We start from the raw sequence: 20813 nt of genomic DNA, 5'->3' as shown, positions 1-20813 counted from the left end.
ATAAATTCCTCCATGAGAGCCAATACACACACACACAAAGCTCTATATCAATTTCTTCTACCGAATTAACCACAAGCAAACACAAAAGGGAAATTTCTCTACATTCTATATAGACAATGCCACATCTGCCTCTCATATTAATACATCATATAGCTTTCATATGGGTCAGTATACGAAGGCATCTATTTTGATTAATAACGCTTTGTTTAAACTGTTAATTAATAACCATCATATCGCTACATCAGAATGTTTGAAACAATGAAGAGTGCCCGCTCTCTACTCAATGAATTAAGAATTAAGATATAAACTCGCACTAAACAAATGAATTTTTTTTAGTGGTACTAACGCACAATCAGTTCTTACAGAAAAAGATGCTCTGCAGAAGTGACTTGATTCTGGATATTTTAGTGACAGCACACCCATGTTCAAAAAAGTTAAGTTAATTTACAGAAGCATTAGGTCTTGCAAAATACAGACGCTGCCCTAGACGTTCCCAATCACAGAGCACGAAAAGACCTTCGATTACTTAATCCAACTCCTTCATATTCAGGTGAGGTAACTACAATCCCAAAATCAAGAAATCTGCTCAATGCAGGTCCTCTAAAATTTATAAATTCAGGGGTCTTTCCACTGAATCACACATCTTCTTTTAGACTCCCCAGTTCTAAAACTCTGATTCCTCTATTAATTTTACAAGATTAAGCTGATCCGTTATAGAAATGACGGCAGTAATTCCCGAACCCACACCAATCTTTTCCTTCCCATTTCCCTACCTATCATCTACCTCCCCAGTCTCCATTACTGCTGTGCAGAAAGAAAAAAAAAATAGACTGCCCGAATTTCTGGCCCTAATTAGGTGCGGAATCCTGAGCCCCTGGTTACTGTTTTTGTGTTAAAATAGAAGTTCTTTTTTAATCCTTCTTTCCTTTATTCAGCAATATCTATCAAGCGCCGACGGTGCGGAAGCACAGCGCACACTGCTCCCGAAAGCCGCCGGACCGCCGAAACCTGGGAGCCGGGAGCGCGGGGCAGGGGGCGTCAGGCAGCGGGGAGCTGGGGTCGCTCCGAGACTGTTTCCCGTGGAGCGGGGCAGGGGGTCCCGGTAGCGCCAGGGAACAGGCCGGGTGGCGGGGCGCGGACGACTCACCTTTACGCAGTTCCCGCTCCCACACGGTGACGATGGGCCGCGAGTGCTTGCGGTGGTGGATGAGCCACAGGGACAAGGTCTGCACACTCTGCTGCGAGTTGCTCAACTCCGACAGCTTCTTCTCCAGCGCCGCCTCTGAGAAGGCGGACATCCCTCCAGCACCGCGTTCACGCCGTCCCACGCGGTGGGGCTGAGGGGAGGAGAGTTTCGCCGCACTCGCCGCGGCCTCGCCCACTCACCCCACCCTCCCCCACGCCCTCACCACCGCGCCACTACATCCAAGACCGGCCGCAATCCAGCAAGATGGCGTCCGGCCGGCAGTGACGTCACGGCCCACCCACGCCCCGCCCTCGGAAGGGGAGCGGCCAAGACGCCGGACCTCCGGGCGGAATGGGCAGGCCCAAACCAGCGCCCGGGAGGTGGACCGGGGCGTGCCGCCTGGGCTTGAGCCAGAGGTTGGGCGGGGTTTCCCCCCCTCCCAGAACCATCTGGGGGCGGGAGGGAGAAACTAGCTGTACCAAGAAAGGAGTGATTAAAAATCTACACAGGCGCATAAATTGGTACAGGCATTTTGGAAGACTATTTGGCATAATATATTATATTTTAAAATACACATTCCCTATGACCCTGTAGTTTCTCTAATTACTGTCAATGCTAGGGAAACACCAGCATGTTTGCATATACCGTCTATATTAGTTAGTTATTCCGGCTGGGATATTCGCAGCAGGTAAATTGCTGAATTAATTGTAATACTCCACATTACAGTATACATGCAGCAATTTAAAAGCTGAATAAATCCAATGGATTAGAGTTTTGTTAAGCTGCAGAAGGAAAAGTATAGTACAATATTTGTTTTATGAAAGTGTATATTTTATATAAATTCCTAAGTATATTAATGGAGAGCAAAAGGTCTAGAATACAGACTACATTACTAGTGATGTCAGAGAGAGGATCACAATTGGAGCTCCTAAACTGTGTCTATATTGCTTACATTTTTTATAAGAATGTATTCATGTGTCACTTATATAACAAAGTTAATTTCAGAAATCTTATAATTAATCCAGCACATTTGCCGTAGTACTTGTCTTAACTATGATAGTTCGCAAAGGAAACATACTGTCACATCCTAAATATTAATATAAGAAACTTCAAGAAAGATACATAAGAAACCACTGGAATTCCTAAATCATCTATTGAAAAGCACTGTTCAAGAACTTTGCAACAAGTAGGCTTCAAATACGGGTATTTATCTGTTCGTTTGATTGTAAGTATAGTTTATCTTTCCCGTTTCTAATGTCACTACACCTTGAGGTTCGGATACGTCAAGAGGTGAGGCAACTCTCCCTTCTCTTCCCTTCACTCCAGTAACTATTTCTGTCTCTACATTCCTCTCTCACTCCATTGTACATTCTTTCGTTTAATCCAATCTACTTAGTCTAGTTTTTAAATTAATATGAGTTTAACCTGTCTTTCAAGACCTAACTGTATCTTCAACGCTATTGCCTTCCATGAACTCTGCAGCCACCCAAATTGCTACATATCGTCTCTCAAATAATGTCTTCACCTGAGATTCCCACTCTTCCCACTCTCTTTTCTCTCTCAATTCTACCTGAACTTTAAAAACCACCTTGAATTCCAACTTTTTTTTTCTCCAACCAGTCCAATGCATGTAAGAAGTTCCTTTCTGGGTCATTTACTGACTTGAATGCCTTATTTAGCACTTACACTACTAGTCTCTGTTATTTATAATTTTATACATTCTCTCCCCAGCTAGATTTTGTTCTCAGTGACTCAGCCAAAGCATCAACTCTTCTGTCTTCCTTGGTTTGATTTGACTACTCCTGCTCTGGATTACTACATTATTCCGTGTATGAGTGTACCATAGCTTTTCACACCAGGCTGTTAGATCTATGTTTATTGACATCGTTACTTATTGCTGTGTTTTCAGACTGTTTATGCTCTTAGATAATGACGACTTAGTTTTCATATTTTGTATCCTTCTATTGTACTTCTTAATTCTGTCCTCCCAAATATAAGCCTCAAAGTTAAAATAATGCATTTTTCCCATAAACTATTTTTAGGTTTCCTGGAATGGCCACCAAGTAACAAAAGGATGTGCTCCTTCAACCTAAAAAAAGAAAAAAAAAAAGGCTATCACAGCTAACATTATACTCAATGGTGAAAGATTGAAAGTTTTCCCCCTAAGATCAGAAACAAGACAAGGATAAGTACTTTTGCCACTTCTATTTAACATTATACTGAAAATTCTAGCCATAGCAATTAGGTAGCATCCAATCCAGAGCAAAGCACCACTTCCTTGTAACCTTCCCCAAATCACCAAACAGAAGCCTAAATGCTCTAAAAGCTCCTTGACTAACATCCCCTTATTGAGCTACTCCATGGTTCCCCCTGGTGTTCATTCTCCCTCATTGCAATAAGCCCCCAAACCAAAAACCCAATTTGTTCAACTACAGCTGTGTTCCTGGTGGTTTTTGGCTGAAGGACATTGACATACTAAACGTCTAGTATGAGCCAGGCACTGTGGATACAGCAATGAGTAAAACAAGAATCTCTGCTGCTTTTAGAGTTGACATAGAGGTGAAGACTAAAGCATCTATATAAGTGCAATACATGACATGTTGGGTTAAGTGCCACAGGGAAAAGTAAACAGGAAGGGGGTAGGGGTAGTGTGTGTTGAAATTTTTTAATTGGTTAGCCAGGGAAAGCCTTACTGAGATGACACTTTAAGATCAGAAGGAGAGGAAGCACGAACCATGCAGCTATTTCAGGGTGTTCCAAGCAGATGGACCAGCTAACTCAAAGGCCATAGGACAGCAGTACGAAACAGCAAGGAGAACTCATATGGAGTGAAGTGATCAGAGAGGAGAGTAATCAGAGTTGGAGAATAAGACAAGATGGGAAAGGGAAGAACGGTCATATAGCACCTTGTAAAACACTGCAAAAAACTTTGGCTTTTGCTCTAAGATGGAGAATTGTTGGAAAATGTGGAACAGAAAAATGACATGGTCTTATATACTCTTTAATTAAAAAAAACAAAAAAAACACTCCAATTGCTGTGTTAAGAAGAGATTGAGGAAGAGGGGACAAAAGTGGAAGCAGGGAGACAAAGTACTTACAATCAGCAAGAGATAATGGTGATTTGGACCAGGCTGGAAACACAGGAAATGAAAAGCAGGCGGATTCTGGATATATTTGGCAAGCAGAACAGGCCAGATTTACTGTTATGGGGGCAGGGGTTAAAGAAAAATAAAGGAAGATGTTAAGATATTCAGTTTTCAGCCTGAACCCAAACTGAAAGGCTGAATTGCCATTAATTGAGACAAGAGACACAGTGTGAAGGCAGATTTTTTTGTTTTTTTGTTTGTTTTTTTGGCAGAGGTGGGGGAGGAGGGTGGAAGAAGAGGAGTTCCTATTACATTTGCAATTACAAGTGGAGATGTTGGGTAAGCAGTTGAAGAGCCTGCCATTCAGAGGAGTTCTGGACTAGAGTTAAAACTTTTGGAGTTTGACTATAGACAATATTTAAAATCATGAGACTGCTACAGCCATGCCACCCTGAACACGCCCGATCCCTTCTGATCTCTGCTGCTAAGCAGAGTCAGGCCTGGTTAGTATTTGGATGGGAGACCACCTAGGAAGACCGGGTGCTGTAGGCATAAAAACAAACAAACAAATAAATGAATGAATGAATGAATAAATAAATTTTAAAAAGAATAAAATCGTGAGACTGGATGAGATCTCCAAGCAGGGTGGTACAGATTGACAGAGAAGGTCAAAGACTGAACTAAAGGCATTTGAATATTTAGAGGATGGGGAAATAAGACATAAGCTAAAATAGCCAAAGGAATAGCTATTGAGATAGGAGGAAACCAGTAGTGTGGAACCCTGGAACACCAAAGAATGTATTTGAAGGAGAGTATGAATAATGATGTCAAATGCTGCTAATAGACCAAGATGAGGATGAGACTTGACGATCAGATTTAGCAATGACTTCCTTGTGACTTTCCTGTTCAGGAGAAACATCCTGATTCTGTAATCTTTTTTTTTTTTTTCCGGTAAAATATCACTTTCTAATGCACTATGTAATTTATTTAGTTATCTTATCATCAGCCTATTCTTACTAGAATGAAACTTTCAGGATTGATTCTTGTCTGTTTTGATAATTAAGAAAATATGCATACAATAGCATCTGGCCATAGTAGGAGCCTGGTTTTCAGATCTATCATTCTGTTGGTCCAACATCTATGAACATGCTCTTTTGGCAATGTTTCTCTAAAACTATTAGATTATATTCTAGCCAAGTCCTAGAATACTAGGATGGTTCTCCTTTGTTCAAAGCCTGGCATTTTATGATGCAGCCCAGCCAGCCCAGCCAGTTTGGCAGAAAATCATCCTGTTACTTCATGCCTTTCTTATTCAGAACCGTGTACTTTCCTGTAAATGCAAGGAAAAACATCCACAAGTGACAGCCCTACAGCTCTTGAGATATGTCTCATCTCTAATGGTGGAATCATATATTTCAAAAGAAATGGAAGAAAAGGACAGCAGACATCAGATTGGGAAATCTCTTTTAAGATAGGGATGCCCAGCCTGAACTCCCATATTTTTGGGCTCTAGAGACCAATAAAAGGAGTTTAAGTCTCTTCTGTACATCAATTAGTCCTAGGACTTTCATCAAATCAATAATTTTATGGAGATTTATTTTCCTTATCTGCAATATGTAACTAAAAAGGTCTATATTGCAGAGTTATCATGAGGATTGAATTATCTAGAAGCCTACAATAGACCTTAACAAATGCTATTTTCTTACTTTATAACCCCTCGTTTGTCAAATGTTTTCAGCTATGTTATAATGGAAATCTATTTTTTATGGTAACACTGTACAATAAAATGTTTGCTTGTATCTGGCTCATTTAACATAATGTTTTCATGATTCATCCATGTTATAGACAATTATATTTTTAAATTTAATTTTTTCATGAGAATACCTGCAATATATAATCTTTTATATGGTGAAAAGCAATTTGAATCTTTTCCATGACCATTCAATTCATGTCTTTCGTGCATCCCTCCTAGTCAAGAACAGAAATACCTTTACATTTATTCAAATGTTTGTGTTCATTAGCAGTATTTTGGTTATCTTCGTCTAGAGCTTGCACAGACATGTTACATAAACTGGTTCTTTAAAGTGACACTTAAAAAAACCTAATAGTTGAACACAAGTGCCATTATTTCTAAATTACAGTTGTCTTCTAAATTTGCAAAATTGGAAGTTTCATTAAAATTCCACAAGGCGGCAGACTGGTTCCATTAAATCTGGTTTACTGCTCTGATTTAAATATTCTAGATATTTCCAATACTGGCATCTCCAAGTATAAAAAAACTTTCTAAGCCAACCTAAGAAACCTATGAAGATGTTTTCTCTCAGAAACAACTTCACAAATGATGGTTAATTTTGTAAATCAGTTCACAAATCTTACTTAGCATTAAAGTAGTTGTAATAGAATCAGAATTTTATACTTAAGCCAAACTTAAACATGACAGTAGGAATTTAATAGGGTGTAGTCGCTGTGGAAAATGTTATGACAGTTCCTCAAAATATTAAACATATAATTATATGATTCACTAATTCCACTTCTGGGTATATACCCAAAAGAACCGAGGCAGAGACTCAGATATTTGTACACATAATTGTAACAGCATTATTCACAATGGCAGAAATGTGGAAGTAACCCTCCTATATTAATGGCTGAATGGGTAAATAGAATGTGGTATGTACATACAATGGAATATTATCCTCAAAAAGGAGATTCTGACACATGCTGCAACATGGATGAAACTTAGACATTATACTAAGTGAAATAAGCCAGACTTGAAAGGACAAATATTGCATGATACCACTTATATGATGTACCTAGAATAAATACATAGAGACAGAAAGTAGGACTGTGGTTACTAGGGATGGGGGGAGGGGAGAATGGGGAATTATTATTCAATGCGTACAGAGATGTGGCATGGGATAAGTTTTAAAGATAGATGGTGGTGATGTTTGTACATGTAAATGTATGTGTCACCAATGAACTGTAGATTTAATAATGGTTAAATAGTAAATTTTGTTATATTTTACCAATTTCTTAAAAAGGAAAAAATCCTTTTTAGCTATTGACATAGTGCTTATGGTGACAAGTATGGAACTGTGGCAATTTGCTACCTAATTTTCATTATACTTTTATAGTACTTTTATGAGAGGCTCAAGATCCACTGTTTTTGGAGTTGTAGTTTCTGGTCTACATTAGTTCCTTCCTCTCTGCACATTTCCCCTCCCCTCTTCTGCTTTTCTGATTTCATGGAATAGAAATAGAAATTTCCCTTCCCCTCTTCTGCTTTTCTGATTTCATAGAATAGAAATAGTCAAGAAGACAAGTTTTTATATTTTCTAAATTTTAAAAATTTTATTTTTAATATGCTAAAATGTATTTGATCCTGAATTATTTTGATTTATGATTATAAGTTTTTTTCTCTTTAATCTGTTGACATGGTACACTATAGTAATGGGTTTCCCGGACAACCATTCTCACATTCCTAGAAACACCTTATGTGATAACATATACTACTGAATTTAATTTGCTATTTAAGATTATTGTATCTATATTCATTTTTGCTTTTCATTTATACTATCTTGTGAGACTGTGAAGTTCTGGGGTTTTATCCAATTTAGAAGCTACAAGTTAGCCTGTTACTAGTTTCGTGGATAATGGCAGAAGACATTGGACTCCTGGGACACAAAAGACTATAGTTTACAGCATAGCTAGTAGTAGCGTAAGCATCACCTGCATCAGTACCTCCTGACGCCCAAGTCCCACAGAGGCAAAGTGAAAGGTCTCAGGTGGATGCAGCACATGTTGTGAGTTTGTGTAGCAGTTGAGCTTGGAGAATTCACCTTTTACAAGCTCTGATCTTTGTCTCAGACCTTATTCTTCAAGGTGGTTCACTGACAAATGGCCTGGGTAGAGTGGTCATGGTCTTACATTCCTGCTAAAGCTAGCAAGAATGTACAGAGAGTCTTAGGGTCCGAGGTATGGTATTATATCAAGTTTACATTAACTTCAATTAACACAACAAATGTTCTCTTTTCCTAATCCCAGAAAATATTTCAATAAGTTAGGAATTTATGTATTGCTTGAAATTTTGGTAAAACTCACAGTAAACAATGCTTTCTTTTGGAGGAGGGGAGAATTTAAATATGACCATTTTAACAATAATTGACTTTCAATTTTTGAGTGAACATTTATATTTTTCCAAAATTTAAACTATAAAGTTCTCACATTCTTTTATTTCTTGAATTTACTATATTTTCTTTTTCATTGAAGATATTTGTGTCTTTTCTTTTTCTATTAGTCTGCCTTACATATTTTAATCTAAATCTTCCTCTAATCTCCATTCTCCCCCACAGAGCCATGGGAACTAATGGCTTAAATATTCTGCATATCCGCTAATGGGTTCAAACTGGAGTAAGAACTATCATTCCCATTCATCCTGTTTTGTGGGCTGGTCCAGGACACTTTCCACCTTCAGAATCTCTGTGAAAGGGGTAGGTACAAGTCTGTTACTCAAACTCAAGGAACATTTCCAGCTATTCCAGAGCTTCCTCATTTTGCACTAATATAACAGTGGCACTAGGGTAGGTCTGCGGGGTGCTGAAGTGGAGTAAGAATTTAGCCAGAGGAGATGCCTCATCTCATCCTTTTAGGTACTCCCAATCCAAGTAATTCTTGTTACCCATATCCATCCATTTTACTTGGTTTTGGGAATAAAATTCTGGTCCAATTGTCTCTCAGGAGGCCCAGGATGTAGGGACTTGTCGAATTTTTCTGATTCTCTTTAGAACGCAGGGTATTAGTGCTTCTTATTGAGCTTAAAGCTCTGGTTGATTTAAAAAAAAAAAAGGGATAGCTTAGAACAAACTGCGGACCAATATTTTTTGAAGTTCTCTTTTGTGGTAAAGAATATGAAATTGAATAAGGCTACCCAATACAATAATATACATGAATTGATAAGTATACTATAATCTGGATTGTACTGAAAAAAAAAAAAAATCAGACATCTCAAATTCATAGAAACAGAAAGTAGGATTATGGTTACCAGGGCTGTGGGAGAAGGAAATGAGTTGTTTAGTAGGTATAGAGTTTCAGTTCTGCAAGGTGAAAGATTCTGAGGTCCTTTGTACGACATGTGAATATACTTAAAACTCCTGAACTGTACACTTAAAAATGGTTAAGATGATAAAAAAAAATTCAAACTTTTAATAAAGCTGACATAAGGAATTTATTTTGTAGGAAAGCAACATGTAGAGAATGCCACATAGCTCTAGTATGTCTAAAGTACTATAAAAATGACAATTGCTTATAATGACAACACTGAAGCACTGAAAGATACCAAAGTACTTTCTGAATCCAGAAGTCAAATTATACTCAGTATGGTTTTAATGCCTTTATCTCAAAATTATAATACACTGACATTTTGTAAACCAGATAACCATCCAATCACGTGACTTTGGGTGATATATAACCTGGCGATATCCAAGTCTTCTGACAATACATAAACTTACTCATACCCATCTGGTACATCTCCAAATATTTTAAAATCCAAATTTCTTGGTCAAGTGAAATAGTGCTTGAATTCATTAAATATATTTAGACGTTTCTATCATACAAAGTTAAATGTACAACTAAATTAGTAAAAAGTGCTCACTGTGGTCTTATAGGAACAATACTCTGACAGAAATGTTTATGAATGTACTTTACTAATATTGCTTTTTAAATTTAAATCTAAAATTTCCCCTTCTATTTTATAACCAGTTTTGTGACTTTTTGGAAAGAAATCTATGCTTTCTTAATTCTTATACTTTTTTTCTCCTTATTTCTTAGCTTAAATTCAGTACAAGTTTTATTGGTATCTCAGGCTTCATGCGTACTCTTACTCCTAAGCGCCAACAGTTCTTCAGAGGCCTAAAATCCAGCATGGAAATTACCATATTAAATTAGTTCTACAAAAAACATTAAAGACGTTTTTCCTAAAATATACAGAACATGTCATGCCAAATATATCCTTTATACAATAAACTGGTAAAACTGGCAAATTGCACATATAGTTTATATTCCTAAAATAGAATAACTTACATATTAAAACGTACCTTTATGTTACCACAACTGACATTATAAGCATCACGAATGGCAATATTCAATACAAAAATCACAAAATCCACTAACCTTAAATGCTGCATATGATAGCATACAACTCTCTTCTCCCTATGACCTATTCAAACCACAGACAGCAAATTTTTAAGCTACTCTAGCATTTATACCCTAACTAGAAATTTATACGAAACACAATTTTATGTTCAAATATGGAAATAAGCAACATAATTCCAAAACCCAAAAACATTCCAGCATTCTGTAATAAGAAATATCCCCAGCGGCTACATCCATGGTCACAAGCATCATTGTGCAGCATCTCAGGTACCTTAGAGAAGAAAAAAATAGAGCAACCTTTAAGGTTTCAGAACTACAGATTAGTTTTTATAAGAATTTGAAGGACAGTATATTAGCTTTATATGTAGGCTGGATATACTGAGTCAATTCATTAAAACATGACCACATATATACTGATTCCAGCTAATAATGTCACACAGCATTTTCTAGCAGTTTAATTCACAACGAATATTTACAACATGCTCAGCAAGTCAAATTTATATTGGTCCAGTTTGCTCCACTGTAAAATGGAGAGCTGTATTAACTTGCTTTAGTTACTGCCTGTACCTTAACTGAATATAACATGTGGCTTACCTGAGTTTACATATATGGAAATTTTACGCAATATAAAATTTTAGCAACAAGATCGGTGGGCTTGTTATGTGGACTCTGATGATAGATATGACTCCTTTGTCCATTACTAAGGAACTTTTAAGCATTCTGGAGTACACACAGCATGTCAACAATATGTGGCTTGTGCTAGGTTTCGTACAACTCTATACACAATTCAAAGCATGATTACTAAGATTCTATTCTTGAAATGACATATCAGAAGGGAGCAGATATTTCTCTGTATCCTCGTGCACATTAGGCAGGAAAAAGATGTGCTTGTGATCAACAATCCAAAAAAATCAACTCTAAGGGACCTATATTTGATATGCTATCTTTTTGAGCATAGAATGACTTAACACTACTGCTTTAATCTAAAGCCTTTTTAAAAATAAGGTTTCACTAAACATTTTCTCTATTTTATTAGCCAATACCTTAATTCGACTTATGAAAAACTTACCATATCAACCAGAGCGACATACATGAATAAGCCAGCAGTAAGTGCAAATATCCACATAGAAACATTTTCAGCATAATGACCAATGAAAATTCCTGTTGCCATTCCAAGATATGCCAGCATGGCTGACAAAGCATTATAAAGGACAGCCTGTTTAACAGTCATGCCAGCCTTTAGTAAAACAGCAAAGTCACCTTTAACAGAAAACAGAAAGAGGATAAAGTAATTGAAAAATCATTTTTAAGACACATACTCAAGAAACTTTCCAGATTTAAGAAATTCTCCAATTTTTTTGAGAAAGAAAATAATAATGAATTACCCAGGGCTAACAGTTCTAATTAATGGAAGAAGATTCCTTTGATGTAATTCATATTGTGTATATGAAGATAATGATCACTGATGTCTCCAGTATGCTGGTATAAGAAGATATTTAGTAGGGGAAGAGGATGAGAAAGAGGGCCCAGGTACCTCTTTGGCAACCCCACACAGGCAACTGTGTAATTCTACTTATAGGGTCAGATTCTGGCATAAAAGTTACGAGGAAGCTTGCTGGAACTACCATTAACAAAGGCTAGTGACACTAGGATAATTCAGCCATTTGGAAAATACCATTTGTATGGTTCTCTTACCTAATTCATGAGGCAACTCATGACAAAAAACAGCAACAGAAGTACTCAGACCACTTGATAAACCTTCAGTAAAAGCAGCACCTGTGTAAAAATCAATCAGAAAAAGATTGGCTACATTACTTTGTGGGTGTGTTTTTAAAAAATCTTACCAGCACACAAAATGAAATAAAAGAAATAAACTATATTTTGGTGTGAATAAACGGAACTTTCCCAACTGCACCCTGTATCTATTTTGTAAGTAATCTTAGATTACATTTGATTAGGTTTAAATTTCCCAATGGAGCACAAGCTGGTATAACTGATGATTCTACTGCGCCATGAAGTGATTAGATGATCTTACTCAAACCTGAGAAGCAATTGCTACTGCATTAAACACTTACTTAAAAATATAAACTGATTAAAAAGGTTTAGAAAAAAACTCAGCAGTCAAGAGTACAACTGTTTCACTGACCTCAGAGGAATTCACTATATAGACTTGTTTATTCTTTCATGTTAGTAAGGAGCGACTAAACTCCTCTCCTTTTAAAAGTTAACATACTATACAACTGATCAATTATAAACCATGACTGAGCATTTGCATATTTTCCTTTGTTGCTTATGCTGTAGACAGTACATAGAGGAGGAAGAGCACCAGGCTCCCAGAGAGTCAAGGCTTGGGCTCATCTCAGCCAGCTTCAAAACAAGTCTTCTTGGGCAAGTGGTTCATCTTGCCAGGGCACAACTGCCTTATCTGTAATTATTCATATGGTTCCTTTCAGCACTAAGTTACTAAAATTTGTAGTAGTCTATTGTCTCCTAATTGCGGTATAACAATTTAATAGCAAAAATTCCACAGTTCTAAGACTGAAAAAAATAACGTAGATGATAGACTCTTTTCATCCCTCTGGCGACCAAATCAAAGTTGTGACGAAAACAAGGAGCAAGCAGCAAAGAAAAATCGTCTTGGATCTAGATGAACAAGCCATACAACTATGGAGAAATTCAAGAAAGCACCCTGCAATGGCTGAAGGTAGGACTGGGCGAGGATGCGGGGCTGCCCAGTCCCGAGCGGCTGAGACGGAGGCTGCGGCAGCAGCAGACGCCTCTTAAAGGAGCCGCGTCTGTGAAAGGATTTTCGCGGTGACGGACGTGCTCACTCTGAGCACTAGTGCCTATTTGGCTGCACAGAGCGGGTACCAGGGACTCACAGGGACACTGTTGGAGTGAGAGCCAAGGCAAGACTCGCTCTGTACAGAAATGCCAGCGGTACTGTTCTGGTGAGCCCTCCCCCATCCCAGTGCGTGGACACAGCACCACCATAGCCAAGACGTCATGAAACTAGATAACAGGTCACTCTACCCAGAGGATTCCCTGAAACTCCGCCTACCCCAACTCATGGGCCCACCCAAGCCATATCCAGATATATCTTCAGCGAATCAGGAGCTCCTTGCTGAGCAGCACCTACACTCACACTGGAGGCAGCTGGCCTCAGTTTCTGGCATGGCCTTTTGAGGCAACTATAAGCTCAGCATCTGTGGATTGTTTGCTGAATCTTAACAGGTGGTCCCAGAGGGGTAGAGGCTTGGGCTAAGTTTGGCCTGCGACTGAACCCCTCTCAGGACTGTGCCACTGGACAGGCACCTACTTCACAAATCCACAAAATAAGACCGGGAGACTTAGCAGCTTTGCTTAGTATATAGAAACAGACACAGAAAGGCAGCCAAAATGGGAAGACAAAGAATCGGAAACCATATGAGAGAACAGAACAGAGATCCAGATATAATGGAGTCAAGTAATCTAACAGATGCAGAGTTCAAAACACTGGTTATAATGATGCTCAATGAACTTTTGGGAACTGTAGAGAACTCCAACAAAGAGATTAAAAAAAAAAAAACATAAAAATGGAAATTACAAAAGGGAACCAGTCTGAAATGGAGAACACATTATCTGAGATGAGAAGTATATTAAATAGAATAAACAAAGGAATAAACAGAGTGAATAAAGAAAAGGATCAAATGCCCTTCCTAGAGGACGGGGAAGCCAAGGGCACACAATCAGAATGGCAAGAAATAAGATGCCAAGGCTATCAAAATAATTTAAGGAGCATATGGGATACTATTAAGGGTCCAAATATCTGTCTGGCGTACCTGAAGAAAATCAAGATGTTGAACAGCTATTTGAAGAAATAATGATGGAAAACTTCCTTAACCTGATGATGGAAATGGACATAAAACCCCAAGAACCTCAGAGAATTCCAAAAATCAGGAATTCAAAGAGGACCACACCAAGACATATCATAATTAAAATGCCAAAGGTTAAATGCAAAGAAAGAATATTAAAAGCAAGAGAAAAACAAATAATTATTTATAAGGGAATACCCATAAGCCTGGCAGCTGATTCCTCAGAAGAAACTATGCAGGACAGAAGGGCTTGGCAAAAAATATTTGACAGGATGAAGACCCAGGATCTACAACCAAGGATACTTTATCCAGCAAAGCTATCGTTTAGAGTTTAAGGACAGATAAAGAGCTTCCCAGACAAAAATAAGCTAGAGGAATTTTATTACCACCAAGCCGGTATTACAAGAAATGTTGGAAGGACTTCTTTAAGAAGAAAAAACATGTATCAAAAACAGGAATAAAGAATGGTAACAACTACATTCCTATCAATAAGTACCTTAAATGGAAAAAAATTAAGTGCTCCAACTAAAAGATAGAGTGGTTGAAAGGATGAGAAAACAAGACTCCTACATATGAAAAGAAAGGGGATGGAAAAAGATATTGCTTTGATGGACCTAGAAAGTATTTAAGTCAGACAGAGAAAGATAAACACTATATTTCACTTATATGCAGAATCAAAGGAATAAAAAGAAAAAACTAATCAAAAATAGACTCACAAATATAGTGGATAATTTAGTGATGGAGAGGGGAGATTCGGGGGGCTGAGAATGTGAAGGGTTAAAGTACAAATTAATAGCTGATGGATGGTCACAGGGATGGGGAGCACAGCACAGGGAATGCAGTCAGCATTAATACATTGGCTAGGTGGAGGGTTGGGAGAGGAAGGGAGCAATTGGGGGGATCGTTTTACGAACTATTTAGATGTCTAACCAATGTACTATATACTTGAAACTAATTATAATAAATTAAAAATACCTCTACAGTTACTCTTTGGACAGAGATTGGTAATTGAACTCATCAGATATACAGAGTCCTTTACACCATGAAAGAAAAGGTGGTAGAAAAGGTTTTTACACCTTAATATTGTTTATATTACAGATAAGCGAACTTAAATGTATAGGGGAAAAAAGAACTCACACATGCTCCAAGCACATTAGAGCCTGACCTTAAGACCCTGCCAACTAAAACAACTTTAGCAGTCACAACTTAGGTAATAGGCTGGGAATAGCTCCTAGCATTTATCTAACAACATTTACCAAGTATTTCATTGTCAAAGTAGCCAAAAAATAACATTTTGACAATCTTAGAAATTAATAGCCTTATCAAAACCAACCTATCCTTTGTTTAAATTGGACTAGTAGTTTGATGTGACATTTTCAGACTCAATCAATAAAGGGAAAATATGTCAATGTATACCAATTGCTAGGCCATCGCTGAAATTGTGCAGGCCGTCACCCATTATCACCATCCACGCTAATGTGGCGATGCCGGCATCTTTTAGCTCCTCCCGAGAGTAGCGCTGACTGTGACTATGGGGGTGGTGGTTTTGGTGGTGATGGTGATGGAGAATATGATGGTAGTCATGATGGTGGTGAATGAGATCGTCTGACTGGCCAAGTGTATCATGGAAATGAGAATGGCATTTATTCTTGCACCCTCTGGGTACATATTCATTATAGACTTCTTGTGGATGAGCGTGAGCTATCATGACCTCTTCTTCTTCCAAGATTGCTGGCTGTTGAGAATCAAAGTGGGAGGGCTCTTGTGAGTCTGCTCGTAAATAACCTTCAGATCCTAGGTATAAACAAAAAAGGACATTGGGACAAATTCAGAAAGCTTTGTTAACATGCTTAAAAACATTTCAAACATTCCCACTGACAATAAAGCATGGCAACTCTTTCACATATACCTGCAGAATCATCAGAATATTGTTGATGAAAAACATCAATAGGTTTTAATGAATTTTAGAAATTGAATGGTCTCACATATTAAGAACGGTTTTTAAGCATTAACCTTCAATAACTACCTTCTGGAATCTTTAATTTCTTCTGCCTCCCTATATTTTTAAAGATGACTTTTTTCTTGATTATAAAAGCACACACTTATTTTAGAAAAATATTTAAGAAACATATTGAAATTGGAAATAAAAACCACGCATAATCTTCTTGTCTGACTTCCTTTTTGAGGGCGAAATTCAATGAAAAACAGAAGAATCTGAAATACCATCATCAACAAGAATCATTTATTATCTATTTGTACAAAGAAAAGTAAATTGCAACGATAAGGTTGTTTTTCTATTTTGTACACTGGTATCACTTTTCCCAGAAGCATTTCTGACACTGGTCCAATTCTAGAGCAGCTATTTCTTCTCATCATTATATATTCACTGGAGCCCATTAAAAAGGTTGAAGAGAACAGATGCAGGAAGACGAATAAGGACATTTTACTTGCTCTTTAGAGAAAAACAGTACGTTGGAAAACAAAGGTAGACAGGAAACCTTACAAATAAGCAGTAGCAACAATGAATTTTTTTCCCTCAGTGTATCAGCATTAATTTCCTGATTTCGATAACTGAACTGTAGTTATATAAGAAAATGTCCTTTTTCTTAGGAAATATACACTTAAGTATTTAGCGGTAAAGAAGCATCATGTCTGCAATTTTTTTTCGAATGCTTTAGGAAAAAAATGTGCATACGTGTCCGGGGAAGAAAAGGGTGGGAAGGAGAATGATAAATGCAAGTAGGATAATTGGAGAATACAGGAAAAGGACACAGAATCTGAATTTACCTCAAATTAAAAAATTATAGGAAAAAGATGTAAATACATATAGAAACAACCAACTCAGTGGCAATTTAAAATAAAGTATGAGATTAAAAAACAGAAAAGGACATAGGCTCAATCTTTTCCAGATAGTCCAAACTCTGCAGAATGCAGAGTAATGAACTCCCTCCAGCCCTCAGATTCTCAAGGACTTACGATCATCTGAGCCTACTTTCTCTTCATTTGTTGAAAGTTGAGATTCATACTTGGACAACTGCTTCTTAATCTCCACGTCATCATCATTTTCAGGTTTTTTCTGATTCTAAAATAGCAAGGGAAAGCAATATTTTTAAAGAGTTGATTTGCTTATGTGTATAGCTTTAAATAAAGTTAAGCAAAAGATACAGAAAGACAGCAGAGAAAAAGACCCCTATTGGAAAAAAATGCCACCTATGAGCAGGGCCTGTACTTAACTTGCACAGGACCTAGTAGTGTCTCCTGGGCATAGCAACTATTCAGAAAGGTAAAGAATCAATGCCTCAGGAATACGAAATGTAAAAAGGTCACACTCATCTTTCTGAATGTCCCCTAGGTCATCCAAGTGTGGTCTTACATAAGCAACACAGCATGCCTTGGGATGCTAAGAAATACACAATCTCAGGCCACACCTAGACCTAATGAATAAAAATGGGGATTTTAACTAGATCACCAAGTGACTCAAACACACATTAAAATTGAGCTCTGCCTCAAGTTGTCAATTTAGAACCAGCTACAGGCATTTTCTTCAGGCATTTAGTGACCTGCTAACCAACTGTTTTGTTTTCTCCATCTTTCTTTTGGACGCTGAAATCCCGGACTTCCACTTTTTATATCCTAAAACTATACTGTGACAATGATACGTATTTGTTATTAAAAGTAAAATACTTTTCCTATAATAAAACATCATTAACAAATAAAAAGCTTATCTGATTTAAGCAAGCCCTGTCCATTGTTTTTAAGCATCTAGGTTAACACACCTTTAAAATGACTTTTTCAGACCCCAGGGATGGGAACCCAAAGGAAAACTCCCTCAAGAGAGCACATAATTTTGTTAACTATCTGGTAATGCGATCATAGAGATTTTCCTGCCTCACTTTCTCACATGTAATCTTCCTTATGGTCCCTCCTTAATTCCAAATGAAAAAAAAGAAAACCACAAACTGTCATTCTGGGAAGCATTTTCCTTAGTCTGTTGAGATTCAGCTTCTGGGCATGTCCTGTTTGGCTCAAATAAATTCTAATGAGCGCTTATAAAAATTTTCTACAGCTTTGGATATTCTTGTGTCGACAGGTTACAAAAAGTTTTAAAGGCAAACGCACAAATCTTTGTATCTACCCCTAACATAATGCCTCAAAGTATTTGAATATTTGTGAATATAAATGAATTCAGTATACTTTAAATCACTTTAGTTGATGCTTTATTTCTTGTTGGGCAACAATTCTAGAACTTAGATTTTAATAAATTGTTTCATTATGCAAGTATTAGGGCTTATAATGTTCCCTATGCTAATTGCTGGCAATACAATGTAACACAAAGGAGGGGCCACATACTAAACCTGACAAGCTCAGGGGAGGCCTGCATGGTGGGCCTTACAAACTGGGACTGAAAGTAACCACATAGGATAGTTTAAACATAAAAATTCCTAACTAAAAGCAGGTCATGGCAGTAGTCCCATCCTAGGTCTGTAGCTTCCTTGACAAAAGATCTATCTTTGCTGTAAGTGAACCTGTTAAGTCTTTTTGCATTTATTGTTTTTTTTTGCATCTAAGATAACATACCTTTGAAATGTCAGAGTAATCTCCTTTAAAACATACCTTTGAAATGTCAAGAGTAATTTCCTTTTCCAGACCCCCAGGGCACACCCATTGCACCAGAGCGGGAGACCACAGAACCTCTCCTCTCCCTCACTGTTACTGTCTGAATATTATCTCTGTGTGCTATAAATGTTAATTATTAACTACCTTGGACCCACCAATGTAAAAGAAATATGTGTCTCTCCGTTTTACTTTATATCCAATTCCAGAGATTTCTCCATTTTGATTTTCCTCGCCCCTTAATTTACCCCAATAGATTTCACGTAACGCTCCCTACTCTGCTCCTTTGATTCTAATGTGTAAAATAAGCTGCAAAACTGACATTCTCCAGGGCACTTTCTCAATTCATTGAGATTTTGCTTCCTGGCAAATGTTGTCAGTTTGGCTCAAAAAAACTCATAAAATTTCTCTACAGATTTGGACATTTATGTCGACAAAAGGGTCTCTGTTCTCATAGAATTTATCACTCACCAATGGGAGGGAGGCTTTATACAGATAATGATTATACAATTTTTTGACTGCAATTTTTGATACATTTACAAAGCAAAAACGCAAGAGTGCTATGAGAGTGTATAACAGTAAGACCTAACTAAACCCCAGGACAGGCTTTCTTGAGAAAGTAATATTTATACCAAGAATCAAGATGAGTAGGGGTTTACCAGGGAAGAGCAGGGTAGGCAGTATTCCAGGCAGAAAGAACAGCATGTGCGAGTAGGAGGGTCCTAAAGCAGGAAGGGGCCAGCCATGATCTGAACGGAAAGGAGGACAAGGTGGTTGGGGCCCAGTAGGTCAAGGTCAAGGTGGCTAGAGATAAAGCTGGGCTGCTGGAGATCAGACAATGCAAAACTGTTAAGAGTTGTGGATTTTGTTATAAAAGTAATGAGAAATCACTAAAGGAAGGATTTTAAGTAGTGGAGTCCAACCGTATCAGATTTTCATTTAAACAAATTGCTCTGCCTGCTCTGCTCTGGACTGGGAGAAGACAAAATATAATAAATAGGATTTCTTCTTTTTGAGAGAACAAAATGAGATTAAAAACTGTTATGTAAAATTAAGATCTGGATGCCCTTGAAAAAAGATACCTGATGTATTCTAAAACTCCTGTGAAAAGTCTTCATCTAGAAATTATGCTTACTTGCTATTTAGTGTTTCTTATATATTCAACAAATATTTTGTAGCCATTGCTTATGTGCCAGTCACTAAGCTAGGCATTGGAGATATAGCAATAAACAAGACAAAGAGGTCCTGGCTCTCAAGTCCTTACATTCCAGTAAAAGCTATTTTAGTTAAGAATAGAGATCATCAAACTTCTTTGAATATAATCCACAGTAATATATGTAATCTATACATAGTAAGATATGTAATATACTAGAATATTACTGTTGCATTTAAAACACTGGTCATGACACAAGACTGATTTCACAACTAATGAGTTATAATCCAGAGTTTGAATAATACCGTTCTGTATTAAATAGAGCCTACCTCTCAGAGTCCCATGCTAAAGAGTGCTAGATTAAAGAAAAGTCATCTTTAAGAAAAATTTGAAAACCAAATTGAAATGATGATGTTAAATAAATTGTAGCATTTGAAACACAAAAATGATAAGACAACCAACCTCCAACTCTCCCACCAAAAAAGCTAAAAATAACTTTTTTAACGTAAAAATAATTTCAGAGAACATAAAGTAGGATAATTCCTCAAACCAGTCCAAGTGAAGCAATGGGGACAAAAGGAACATGGAAGATGACTTCCTGGATTAATAATGACTAAGCCATTCTTATTTCACTTCTTTCCTCTAAATTTAGATCCAGTAAGGAGAAGGTTCGAAATATGCAATTTCAGATTTTAGTGAATGAAAACACACGAGGACAAATAAATATTCATAGGATGGAGCAGGAGGCTATTCTCCTGTTCACACATGCACTG

General features: G+C 37.4%; 2 protein-coding genes and 1 pseudogene across 5 annotated transcripts in view; 1 reads left to right on the top strand and 2 right to left on the bottom strand.

Moving 5' to 3' along the window:
• The window catches only part of RPRD1A (regulation of nuclear pre-mRNA domain containing 1A), a 61836-nt gene extending 60379 nt beyond the window's left edge, over positions 1-1457 (bottom strand). For 2 of the 3 annotated variants that reach the window (XM_039843017.1, XM_039843027.1), the window contains exon 1: positions 1148-1457. In XM_039843017.1, coding sequence (XP_039698951.1) covers positions 1148-1298 — 151 coding nt within the window. In that variant the 5' untranslated portion in view covers positions 1299-1457. The remainder of the gene's footprint in view (positions 1-1147) is intronic. The other variant, XM_039843037.1, reaches the window with a different exon arrangement.
• Positions 1458-4705: 3248 nt separating this feature from the next.
• LOC120590414 (uncharacterized) lies at positions 4706-4824 on the top strand (annotated as a pseudogene).
• A 4650-nt stretch (positions 4825-9474) lies between these two features.
• SLC39A6 (solute carrier family 39 member 6) overlaps positions 9475-20813 on the bottom strand; it is a 19521-nt gene continuing 8182 nt past the window's right edge. For both annotated transcript variants that reach the window (XM_039842987.1, XM_039842985.1), the window contains exons 6-10: positions 17250-17355; positions 15690-16067; positions 12115-12195; positions 11489-11679; positions 9475-10690 (exon numbers count right to left, since the gene is read on the bottom strand). In XM_039842987.1, coding sequence (XP_039698921.1) covers positions 10538-10690; positions 11489-11679; positions 12115-12195; positions 15690-16067; positions 17250-17355 — 909 coding nt within the window. In that variant the 3' untranslated portion in view covers positions 9475-10537. The remainder of the gene's footprint in view (positions 10691-11488; positions 11680-12114; positions 12196-15689; positions 16068-17249; positions 17356-20813) is intronic.

This window comes from Pteropus medius, unplaced genomic scaffold (genome assembly GCF_902729225.1).
Source record: "Pteropus medius unplaced genomic scaffold, Ma_sr-lr_union100, whole genome shotgun sequence".
NCBI lineage: Eukaryota > Metazoa > Chordata > Mammalia > Chiroptera > Pteropodidae > Pteropus > Pteropus medius.
Note: the sequence above shows the minus strand (reverse complement) of the source record. Positions and strands in the feature narration are given on the sequence as shown.